General features: G+C 48.2%; 1 protein-coding gene across 5 annotated transcripts in view; it reads right to left on the bottom strand.

Moving 5' to 3' along the window:
• Nucleotides 1–6,481: 6,481 nt before the first annotated feature.
• Nucleotides 6,482–13,526, bottom strand: part of tgm2l (transglutaminase 2, like) — a 96,798-nt gene continuing 89,753 nt past the window's right edge. For all 5 annotated transcript variants that reach the window (XM_048546793.2, XM_059651548.1, XM_059651547.1 and 2 more), the window contains one exon: nt 6,482–6,883. In XM_048546793.2, coding sequence (XP_048402750.1) covers nt 6,733–6,883 — 151 coding nt within the window. In that variant the 3' untranslated portion in view covers nt 6,482–6,732. The remainder of the gene's footprint in view (nt 6,884–13,526) is intronic.

Here is a 13,526-nt window from a genome sequence, read left to right as displayed (position 1 = left end):
TAAAGTGTAGGGTATGCAGGGTAGTTTGATCTTAGAGAAGGAAAATAGGTTGGCACAACATTGTGGGCCAAAAGGACTGTGCTGTGCTGAACTGTTCTATGTCCTACATTGAGTTATTTAATTCATTTAGTTATGTTATCATTTATTCCCGGGATTTGGGTATGGCCTGGCATTCAGTGCCCATTTAGAATTGTACAGCACTTGACACAATTACTTGAACTACCACGGTCACATCAGAGGGCACAACATTGGTGCCACCTAGAGTCTCATATCGCCCAGAGTAGCTCATGTGGCTGAAGTATAGCAGTGAATCCGTGGAATTTGACAACAATTACCCTTTTCTGATATAAGCTGCTTACTTCAAATGTTTCTTCTGAGGCGCATGCAAATTCTCAAATAGGAATCTGAACTCTTATTCTGGAAACGGTCATCCAGAAACATAACCATTACGATATTGTGCCTGCTGCTGGATAGTTTGCGGTCTTCTTTAGCACATTCAAGCACCTCATAGAAAAACAGTTGTAAGTGAGCATTATGATAAGGTAAACAGAACCCATTTCATTTAATATTTAAGAATTGTGATTCTAAGGGTTTTAGATATTTTCAGCTATTGGTGTCTCATGGTAGAGATCACTGGTAACAGCAGTTTCAGGAGTCATTGTAGAATTTATATTTGGAGTATATCATTTCTTAAATGGAAGATTTTCAAAGTTTGACTGATTTATGTCTTTTTTTAGCGGTTCAAGTGAAGTTTTGATTCCAATTTAACAACTGAGGCATGAAGGTTATTGCCGTGACTGTGGAATTTGCTTCTAGAGTTGTTTAGAGTGGCTAAAATCTATTCGGAATCGCATGGCATGTGCTGAAGGCTTTGAGTATTCTGTGTAAACCATTTGTTCCCAGAAACAGTGCAGTAGTCTACACCCTGCGGATCACAACATGAAAGGGAAAAAGAGCAGATGCCCCAATGAGCTGAACAAGCTTTTGGAAGATGAAGAGGAAAGGTGCAGGGTTTAGGAGGACATGTCCTCACTGAATGTTCAGGGAGCGATTATCCTAACTGAACCTCAGTGGGAGGGAGGTAGAATTTCGTGTAAGTGCCAGGGTGTCACCGAACTGGTGGAAACTATGGGTTTCATTCCATCAGAAGACATGACACAATTATGCAGGAAGTGGGCAATTACTTGGTCAGCCTGGGGGCCTTTTGGCAGATTAAGTCTGCAGTAAGGGGTAAAGTTCACATCAGGGTTGCTGATCAAGGCTGGCAGCTCTCCACCGGACCAGCAGCCTTCCACCAGACCAGCAGCTCTCCACCAGAACAGCAGCCTTCCACCAGGCCAGCAGCCTTCCACCAGGCCAGTAGCTCTCCACCAGACCAGCAGCTCTTCATGAGGACAACTGGCTAGGGAAGAAATTGCAGAGGGCCTTGTAGAGATTTTTGCTTCATCTTTAGCCACTGGTGAAGTTCCAGAAGACTGGAGGGTGGCTAACGTTTTTCCATTGTTTAAGAAAGGTAGAAAGACAAACCAGGGAACTACAGGCCAGTGATCTTGACATTAGTGATAGGCAAGTTACTGGAGGGAATACTGAGGGACAGGATCACCCAACATTTGGATAGTCAAGGTCTGATTAGGGATCGTCAGCATGGATTTGTGCAAGGGAAACCATCTCTGACAAACCTTTTAGAGTTTCTCAAAGAGGTAACCAAGAGGATGGATGAGGGTAGGGCAGTGTCTATATGGATGTTGTCTCTCTGGACTTTAGTAAGGCATTTGACAATAGAAGGACCTAGAAGTATAAGTATATAGTTTGTTGCAAGTGGCATCACAGGTAGACAGGGTGGTGAAGAAGCGATTTAGAGTGCTGTTCTTCATTGGTCAAGGCACTGAGTATGGGAGTGGGAACATTATGTTACAGTTGTATGAGTTGTTGTTGAGGCCTCATTTGGAGTATTATGTATAGTTTTGGTCACCCTGTTATAAGAAAGACATAGTTAAACTTGAAATCGTGCAAAGAAGATTTACGAGGATGTTACCTGGAGTAGTATGCCCGAATTATACGAAGAGACTGGCCAGGATAGGACTTGCTTCTTGGAACGTAGGAGAATGAGCGGTGACTTTATACGGGGCATGGATAGGATGAATGCATATAGCCTTTCTCCCAGGGATGGGGAATTGAAAATTAGAGGGCGTAGGTTTAAGGTGAGAGGGTGAAGATTTAAGAAGGACCTGAGGGTCAACTTCTTCATGCAAAGAGTGGTGCGTGTATGGGATGGGCTTCCAAAGAATGTGGTTGAGGCAGGTACAATAGCAACATTTAAAAAGCATTTGGATAGGTACATGGATGGGAAGGGTTTAGAGTGATATGGACCAAACATTTGTAATTGGAAGTAGCTGAGAGGGCACCATGATCAGCATGGACCAGCTCAGGCCATAGGGCCTGCTTCCATGCTGTTACTCTACGACTCTACCTCCTGCACCAAGATCTCTAGCACAATATCAGGAAATCCTTTCTCCTGATCCCGCCACTTGTTGGATATTTACTATCCCTTTTGACATTTGGCCGTTTGATGCTGAACATTCTGTATGCAGCAACGAGCTCAGTTCTATCCCTCTGCGTCCCCACCATGATGAATCTAGGGCTGGACATGACATCGAACTCTTCTTCCATCGCCTTCGCCTCTGCCTCTTGGGACAAGAGTCCTCTCTCCATCCCACAGACCCCTTGGCCCACTTCCAACACTGTCCCTCCACCTCGACCCCTCCCTCTGGCCACTTACCTGCACTTGATCTGTTCATCAAAAATTGTTGATGTGACAATTTCACTGAGCTCCCCCCCACCACCACCACTGCCCCCCCACCACCACCGTCTCACCCTCTCCAACCTATCTCCCCGGGAACTGACTGCACTCCACGCTCTCAGATCCAACCCTGGCTTTGGGATTAAGCCTGCCAATAAGAGTGGTGCTGTTGTTATCTGGCAGACTGACCTCTACATTGCAGAGGCTGAGAGCCAGCTCTCAGATACCTCCTATCTCCTTGGACTATGATCCCACCATCGAGTATCAGACTACTATGTCCGCAACAGCCATTAACCTCATTTCATCTGGTGACCTCCCTGTGACAGCCTCCCAGCTTGTAGTACCCAACTCTGTATCACTCACTTCTCTTCAAAATCCACTAACAGCACTGTCGAGGCTGACCCATTGTTTCTGCCTGCTCCTGCCCCCAGAACTCATCTCTTCCTACCTCGACTGGATTTTTTTCTCCCCTTCTTCAGTCCCTTCCCACTTACATCTGTGATTCCTCTGATGCTTTACATCATTTTCAGAGTGTCCAGTTTGCACTCTCCAGCCACCTCATCTTCACAATGAGAGCGCAATCCCTTTACGCACTCATTTCCCCCATAAGGACAATCTCAGGGCTCTCCGATCTTCATGGAAAAAAGTCCTGAACTATCCCCATCCACCGCCACCCTCCTCTGCCTGGCCGAGATCATCATTACCCTGAACAACTTCTCTTTTAACTCCTCTCACTTTCTTCAGGTCAGAGGGGTGGGCCCTGGGTAGCCACATGGGCCTGTTTCTTTGTGTGGTATGTGGAACATTCCTTGTTTCAGTCCTATGCTGTCCCCCACTCTCAACTCTTTCATCAATGACATCTGCATCCCTCTCTCATCTGGAATTAGAAATGTTTAATAATATCATGTCCAATTTTCACCCCACCCTCACTTTCACCTGGTCTACTTCTGACTCTTCCCTTCCCTTCCTTGATATCTCTGTTTCCATTTCTAGGGATAGGCTGGCCACCGACATCCACTACAAGCCCACCAACTCGCACAGTTACCTTGACTTTACTTCCTAACACCCTGCTTTGTGTAAGGACTCCATCTCATTCACTCAGTTCCTCCATCTCTGTCTGCTCTGATGATGCCACTTTCTGTATGGGGGAAGGGGAAGTGTGGGATTTGGGGTCTGAATTGTCCACCTTCTACTTCAACTAAGGACTCTTATTACTGTAGTTAACAATGCTCTAAGATGAGTGTCAGACCCATCTACATCACTTTGGTCCTCACCCCCTCTCTTCCCTCTCACAACAGCAATGTGGTCCTCACTTACCATCCCACCAACATTCGCATCCAAAGGCATCATACCACGGCGTTTCCACCACTTCCACCACCAGACACATATTCCCCTCCCCACCCCTCTCCACCTCGTGCAGGGACCGTTTTCTCTGGGACACCCTTCATTCACTCTCAGCACCCCCTCACAGTCCCACTGCTGTGATGCTTCCCTTACAAATGCGGAAGGTGTAACACCTGCCCATTTACTTCCTCCCTCCTCAGTATCTAAGGGCCCAGGCAAACCTTTGAAGTGAAGTAGCGACTTAGATGCCCTTCAGTCAAACTAGTCTACTGCACCCGCTGCTCACAACGTGATCGCCTCTACACTGGGGAAGGGTGTGCAGAATGGGTGCCCACTTGCAGAACACCCTTACATGCTGCCTGATCTATGGATCTAGATATAGTATTTGTGGAATTGTTTTCCCTGCAGAGGCTTTTCCTGCCAAATAGAAGTATTGAACCACACAAACTTCATGCTACTCATCATAAGACAGCATTTGGTGCTTGAATTAATCACATTTATTGAAATAGTCAGCTCACAATCAAAACTTGACAGTAAAATTTGAGTCACGCTTGAACAATTGAAGCTGCCCATTCTATTGAGAAACAAAACTAATACATAAAGTATAAGAGGAAGACATTTGCATGGCTACAGGAAAAAGATGAGAGATGGAACTGGCAAAGATGCTCTTGCAAAGTCAGCACAGTCTAGACAGCCCGAATGTCCTCTTTATGTCCTATGAATATTCTATGTTCCATTATGTTTCAGAAACTTCTCATATTGACGTTGTTCTTGAATCAACAGCAGAATTCTTTGTTCTGATTCAGAGCCATTCCATACAGCAGGCAGAGTTATGATAAAAACCAAAAGAACTGCAGATGCTGGAAATCAGGACCCAAATCAGAAGTTGCTGGAAAAGCTCAGCAACTCTGGCAGCATCTGTGAAGAGAAAGCCAGAGTTAATGTTTTGGGTCCAGTGGCCCTTCCTCAGAAACGTTAACTCTGGTTTTCTCTTCACAGATGCTACCAGAGCTGCTGAGCTTTTCCAGCAAACTTCTACTTTTGTTTGTGACATGTGTTCAGTTCTTGCAACACTGGGCTGATATCCATCGGATTACACACTTCTGATGGGAGTAGAGTGCCATCATATCTAGACAATATTCAGCTGGTAAGTTGGGAGTGAAACTAAAGTCCTGTCCACTTCAAATAAATCTTTGCTCTGGCAACAGCCCAACCTATGAGCTGCCAGAATTAAAACTCAGTGGTGAAAAGGGGTTGTCACAGGGTACAGAGAGAGAAAAAATAAAACCTTTGAAGAGAGAGCTATTCTTGGTTAAAAGATGCAAAACTGATGGAATTGCTCGACTCAGCAGTCCAGAAGGTTTCTTGTCACAGTCATGTCCTAGCAATCATTATAAAGTAACAACACTCTCATTTTCCTTTGCCCCAACAGGGTTTTGTTGATCTCCTCTTGGTGGTGGACAGTGTCAGAGCCAGTAGACCACTCCTCACCCAGTCACCCCATCAAGAACATACAGCCTCATCCATCCCAGCTACAAGAGAAAGCAAAACAAATCCCTCCAAATGAAAAAAAACACATCCTGACCGTAACAGAGAATGGCATGGTAATTTCATAATATTGCTTTACATTTCCCTATCTCCTACACAAACGGATTTCTATATAAAGAACAACCTAATTATCTTTTTAACTTTTAGTCGCTTCATTCTTTGCTTGCATTGCTTTCACATGTGAAGGAAAATCCAAGCCTGTCACCAGATGAACTAAAAACTCAAGGCAACACCTAGCAAAACTTCAGTGCTCCACAACATGTTTAAATTTAAATGATCTGAAGTTGATTTCCACTCTCTACCTATCACTAAAACTACCATCCTGTATTACATACACTATGAGGACAAAAAAAGCTGGAAAACCTCAACAGGTTAAGGAACATACATGGAGAGAAACAGAGATAATATTTCTGGCTGATGACTCTTCATCAACACTCTGAAGAAAGATCATTGATCGGAAACTCTAACCCTGCTTCTGTCCTCAGATGTTGTCTGATCTACTGAGATTGTGCAGCTTTTCTTCTTATTTCAGATTTCCAGCAATCTCAGTGTTTTGCTTTTATACTGCTTTCTAGATCATCATGTGACAAATGTGAGAAGGAAGCTAAATGTCTGGTTTTGCTACACATTACATTAAAGCTTTTTATTAGTGTTAAGAAACATAATCAGATGCTTGTAGCATGGTCACTCTCTGATGCCTTAATACAACATTGTCAGTGCATTAACACGGCAGGCCAGGCAGCATCAGAGGAGCAGGAAAGCTGATGTTTCGGGTCCCAAAACGTCAGCTTTCCTGCTCCTCTAATGCTACCTGGCCTGCTGTGTACATTCAGCTCGACACCTTGTTATCTCAGACTCCAGCATCGGCAGTTCCCACTATTTCTCATTGTCAAAGGATGGATAGCTAAAGTACTAGTGGCAGGAATTTCAATCAACATATGAAACACAGCAACCAAATGTTCTATTGCATTAAAAGGGTAAGATTCCTAGCTGATACATCCATGGGTTAAAATACTGAACATAATGCCAGTGGCTGTTTGTTAAGCCCGTCTGACAATAATGCTGGCGCAACCTTTGACATCATGAAGCCTGTTGCTGTCAAAATCCACCATCAGTTTCCGCAAACCTGTCTTGCTTGGTGTGAAGGAGACATTCACCACAACCTCTTGCCCAGGATGGATTGCTGCAGCACTTCATTTATTTAGAAAAAGAAGAAATAAACAAGAGTAAGAGAAATGTAAGAGGGTTTCTGCTAACGGGTAGTTCTATCAGAATCAAGCTCATGTAAAATGATCAAATGGACTGCTTTTGATTTGTACAAATGCATGTATTTATATTTCTATATAAATGCATTTCCTCTATATATATGTGTGAATGCAGATGTGCATGCTCCATTGAGTAGGATTGGCTAAAATTACGTTATCATTATTTACACTGGAAACACACAGTTTCATTTAAAATAGAAAATAGAAGTGCAGTGTGAGAAAAATAAAGAACACTTCAAGATAACATTCAAAGACACCGGCTCACAGCTTCCAGTAGATAATCACAAAACGTCATCAGGAATAACTGGAAGAGAATAGCTTCTCTGTTTGTGAGGGTTAATTTTAAAGATCAACAGAAAGATGCTGAAAGGTGGGCCAGAATAATATCCAGCCCACGTCTAATTTGGACTTGAGCTTAGCTTCAAGAAATGAAAAGGCTGTCTTCAATTCAGGGCGTCAAGAACAATTGTCAAAATAAAAACTTGATATCATTACATTTCAAACAGACATATATAGAGAAAAACTGGCCCTTGAGTTCACATCGCACGGTAGATTTTGTTTCAAACACCACTGAAACAGACCGCTGTTCATTCAACACCACACATGATTCTTCATGGTGGCCTTAGCAAAACTATCTTGAAACGTCACCCTATCAGTGACAGCAGGACCATTTCTCCAACGCATGAACAAAGTCAATCTGAAGGAACTGAGGGAATGGCCAGAAGATGGCAGTGCTTAATGACAGATTGTCCAAAAGATGCAGGACCTCGAGAAATTCAAGAGAAACAGCTACTGAAAACAACTCAGGCACAGAGACACAGCTAGTCTAACCCGCACCGTCACACAAACACAGCTACTCTAACCCGCACCGTCACACAGACACAGCTACTCTAACCCGCACCGTCACACAGACACAGCTACTCTAACCCGCACCGTCACACAGACACAGCTACTCTAACCCACACCGTCACAGAGACACAGCTACTCTAACACACACCGTCACACAGACACAGCTACTCTAACCCACACCGTCACAGAGACACAGCTACTCTAACCCGCACCGTCACACAGACACAGCTACTCTAACCCGCACCGTCACACAGACACAGCTACTCTAACCCATACCGTCACAGAGACACAGCTACTCTAACCCGCACCGTCACACAGACACAGCTACTCTAACCCGCACCGTCACACAGACACAGCTACTCTAACCCACACCGTCACACAGACACAGCTACTCTAACCCACACCGTCACACAGACACAGCTACTCTAACCCACACCGTCACAGAGACACTGCTACTCTAACCCGCACCGTCACACAGACACAGCTACTCTAACCCACACCGTCACACAGACACAGCTACTCTAACGCACACCGTCACACAGACACAGCTACTCTAACACGCACCGTCACACAGACACAGCTACTCTAACCCTCACCGTCACAGAGACACAGCTACTCTAACCCGCACCGTCACAGAGACACAGCTACTCTAACCCACACCGTCACACAGACACTGCTACTCTAACCCGCACCGTCACAGAGACACAGCTACTCTAACCCGCACCGTCACAGAGACACAGCTACACTAACCCACACCGTCACAGAGACACTGCTACTCTAACCCGCACCGTCACAGAGACACAGCTACTCTAACCCACACCGTCACACAGACACAGCTACTCTAACCCACACCGTCACAGAGACACAGCTACTCTAACCCACACCGTCACAGAGACACAGCTACTCTAACCCGCACCGTCACACAGACACAGCTACTCTAACCCACACCGTCACACAGACACAGCTACTCTAACCCGCACCGTCACAGAGACACAGCTACTCTAACCCGCACCGTCACACAGACACAGCTACTCTAACCCACACCGTCAAACAGACACAGCTACACTAACACACACCGTCACAGAGACACAGCTACTCTAACCCGCACCGTCACACAGACACAGCTACTCTAACCCACACCGTCACAGAGACACAGCTACTCTAACCCGCACCGTCACACAGACACAGCTACTCTAACCCGCACCGTCACACAGACACAGCTACTCTAACCCGCACCGTCACACAGACACAGCTACTCTAACCCACACCGTCACAGAGACACAGCTACTCTAACACACACCGTCACACAGACACAGCTACTCTAACACGCACCATCACCGAGACACAGCTACTCTAACCCGCACCGTCACAGAGACACAGCTACACTAACCCACACCGTCACAGAGACACTGCTACTCTAACCCGCACCGTCACAGAGACACAGCTACTCTAACCCGCACCGTCACAGAGACACAGCTACTCTAACCCACACCGTCACAGAGACACAGCTACTCTAACCCACACCGTCACACAGACACAGCTACTCTAACCCACACCGTCACAGAGACACAGCTACTCTAAACCGCACCGTCACACAGACACAGCTACTCTAACCCACACCGTCACACAGACACAGCTACTCTAACCCACACCGTCACACAAACACAGCTACTCTAACCCGCACCGTCACACAGACACAGCTACTCTAACCCGCACCGTCACACAGACACAGCTACTCTAACCCACACCGTCACACAGACACAGCTACTGTAACCCGCACCGTCACAGAGACACAGCTACTCTAACCCGCACCGTCACAGAGACACAGCTAGTCTAACCCGCACCGTCACAGAGACACAGCTACTCTAACCCACACCGTCACAGAGACACAGCTACTCTAACCCGCACCATCACAGAGACACAGCTACTCTAACCCACACCGTCAAACAGACACAGCTACTCTAACCCGCACCGTCACAGAGACACAGCTACTCTAACCCGCACCGTCACAGAGACACAGCTACTCTAACCCACACCGTCACACAGACAAAGCTACTCTAACCCACACCGTCACACAGACACAGCTACTCTAACCCGCACCATCACAGAGACACAGCTACTCTAACCCGCACCGTCACACAGACACAGCTACTCTAACACACACCGTCACAGAGACACAGCTACTCTAACCCACACCGTCACACAGACACAGCTACTCTAACCCACACCGTCACACAGACAAAGCTACTCTAACCCGCACCGTCACAGAGACACAGCTACTCTAACACACACCGTCACACAGACAAAGCTACTCTAACCCGCACCGTCACACAGACACAGCTACTCTAACCCGCACCGTCACACAGACACAGCTACTCTAACCCGCACAGTCACACAGACACAGCTACTCTAACCCGCACCGTCACACAGACACAGCTACTCTAACCCACACCGTCACAGAGACACAGCTACTCTAACCCGCACCGTCACACAGAGACACAGCTACTCTAACCCGCACCGTCACAGAGACACAGCTACTCTAACCCACACCGTCACACAGACACAGCTACTCTAACCCACACCGTCACAGAGACACAGCTACTCTAACCCGCACCGTCACAGAGACACAGCTACTCTAACCCACACCGTCACACAGACACAGCTACTCTAACCCGCACCGTCACACAGACACAGCTACTCTAACCCACACCGTCACAGAGACACAGCTACTCTAACCCGCACCGTCACACAGAGACACAGCTACTCTAAACCGCACCGTCACAGAGACACAGCTACTCTAACCCACACCGTCACACAGACACAGCTACTCTAACCCACACCGTCACAGAGACACAGCTACTCTAACCCGCACCGTCACAGAGACACAGCTACTCTAACCCACACCGTCACACAGACACAGCTACTCTAACCCGCACCGTCACAGAGACACAGCTACTCTAACCCGCACCGTCACACAGACACAGCTACTCTAACCCACACCGTCACACAGACACAGCTACTCTAACACACACCGTCACAGAGACACAGCTACTCTAACCCGCACCGTCACACAGACACAGCTACTCTAACCCACACCGTCACAGAGACACAGCTACTCTAACCCGCACCGTCACACAGACACAGCTACTCTAACCCGCACCGTCACACAGACACAGCTACTCTAACCCGCACCGTCACACAGACACAGCTACTCTAACCCACACCGTCACAGAGACACAGCTACTCTAACACACACCGTCACACAGACACAGCTACTCTAACCCACACGGTCACACAGACACAGCTACTCTAACCCACACCGTCACAGAGACACAGCTACTCTAACCCACACCGTCACAGAGACACAGCTACTCTAACCCGCACCGTCACACAGACACAGCTACTCTAACCCACACCGTCACACAGACACAGCTACTCTAACCCACACCGTCACATAGACACAGCTACTCTAACCCGCACCGTCACAGAGACACAGCTACTCTAACCCACACCGTCACACAGACACAGCTACTCTAACCCACACCGTCACACAGACACAGCTACTCTAACCCGCACCGTCACACAGACACAGCTACTCTAACCCGCACCGTCACACAGACACAGCTACTCTAACCCGCACCGTCACACAGACACAGCGACTCTAACCCGCACCGTCACACAGACACAGCTACTCTAACCCGCACCGTCACAGAGACACAGCTACTCTAACCCACACCGTCACACAGAAACAGCTACTCTAACCCACACCGTCACAGAGACACTGCTACTCTAACCCACACCGTCACACAGACACAGCTACTCTAACCCACACCGTCACAAAGACACAGCTACTCTAACCCACACCGTCACAGAGACACAGCTACTCTAACCCGCACCGTCACACAGACACAGCTACTCTAACCCACACCGTCACACAGACACAGCTACTCTAACCCACACCGTCACAGAGACACAGCTACTCTAACCCGCACCGTCACAGAGACACAGTTACTCTAACCGGCACCGTTACAGAGACACAGCTACTCTAACCCGCACCGTCACAGAGACACAGCTACTCTAACCCACACCGTCGCACAGACACAGCTACTCTAACCCACACCGTCAGACAGACGCAGCTACTCTAACCCGCACCGTCACACAGACACAGCTACTCTAACCCGCACCGTCAGAGAGACATAGCTACTCTAACCCGCACCGTCACACAGACACAGCTACTCTAACCCGCACCGTCACACAGACTCAGCTACTCTAACCCACACCGTCACACAGACACAGCTACTCTAACCCGCACCGTCACAGAGACACAGCTACTCTAACCCACACCGTCGCACAGACACAGCTACTCTAACCCACACCGTCAGACAGACGCAGCTACTCTAACCCGCACCGTCACACAGACACAGCTACTCTAACCCGCACCGTCAGAGAGACATAGCTACTCTAACCCGCACCGTCACACAGACACAGCTACTCTAACCCGCACCGTCACACAGACTCAGCTACTCTAACCCACACCGTCACACAGACACAGCTACTCTAACCCGCACCGTCACACAGACACAGCTACTCTAACCCGCACCGTCACACAGACACAGCTACTCTAACCCGCACCGTCACAGAGACACAGCTACTCTAACCCGCACCGTCACACAGACACAGCTACTCTAACCCGCACCGTCACAGAGACACAGCTACTCTAACCCACACCGTCACACAGACACAGCTACTCTAACCCGCACCGTCACACAGACACAGCTACTCTAACCCACACCGTCACACAGACACAGCTACTCTAACCCGCACCATCACACAGACACAGCTACTCTAACCCGCACAGTCACACAGACACAGCTACTCTAACCCGCACCGTCACAGAGACACAGCTACTCTAACCCGCACCATCACAGAGACACAGCTACTCTAACCCACACCGTCACACAGACACAGCTACTCTAACACACACCGTCACAGAGACACAGCTACTCTAACCCACACCGTCACACAGACACAGCTACTCTAACCCACACCGTCACACAGACAAAGCTACTCTAACCCGCACCGTCACACAGACACAGCTACTCTAACCCGCACCGTCACACAGACACAGCTACTCTAACCCGCACAGTCACACAGACACAGCTACTCTAACCCGCACCGTCACACAGACACAGCTACTCTAACCCACACCGTCACAGAGACACAGCTACTCTAACCCGCACCGTCACACAGAAACACAGCTACTCTAACCCGCACCGTCACAGAGACACAGCTACTCTAACCCACACCGTCACACAGACACAGCTACTCTAACCCACACCGTCACAGAGACACAGCTACTCTAACCCGCACCGTCACAGAGACACAGCTACTCTAACCCACACCGTCACACAGACACAGCTACTCTAACCCGCACCGTCACACAGACACAGCTACTCTAACCCACACCGTCACAGAGACACAGCTACTCTAACCCGCACCGTCACACAGAGACACAGCTACTCTAACCCGCACCGTCACAGAGACACAGCTACTCTAACCCACACCGTCACACAGACACAGCTACTCTAACCCACACCGTCACAGAGACACAGCTACTCTAACCCGCACCGTCACAGAGACACAGCTACTCTAACCCACACCGTCACACAGACACAGCTACTCTAACCCGCACCGTCACAGAGACACAGCTACTCTAACCC

Source organism: Stegostoma tigrinum, chromosome 16 (assembly GCF_030684315.1).
Source record: "Stegostoma tigrinum isolate sSteTig4 chromosome 16, sSteTig4.hap1, whole genome shotgun sequence".
NCBI classification, from domain to species: Eukaryota; Metazoa; Chordata; class Chondrichthyes; order Orectolobiformes; family Stegostomatidae; genus Stegostoma; species Stegostoma tigrinum.
The sequence above is the reverse complement of the archived record's forward strand: the minus strand, read 5'-3'. Positions and strand labels throughout refer to the sequence as shown.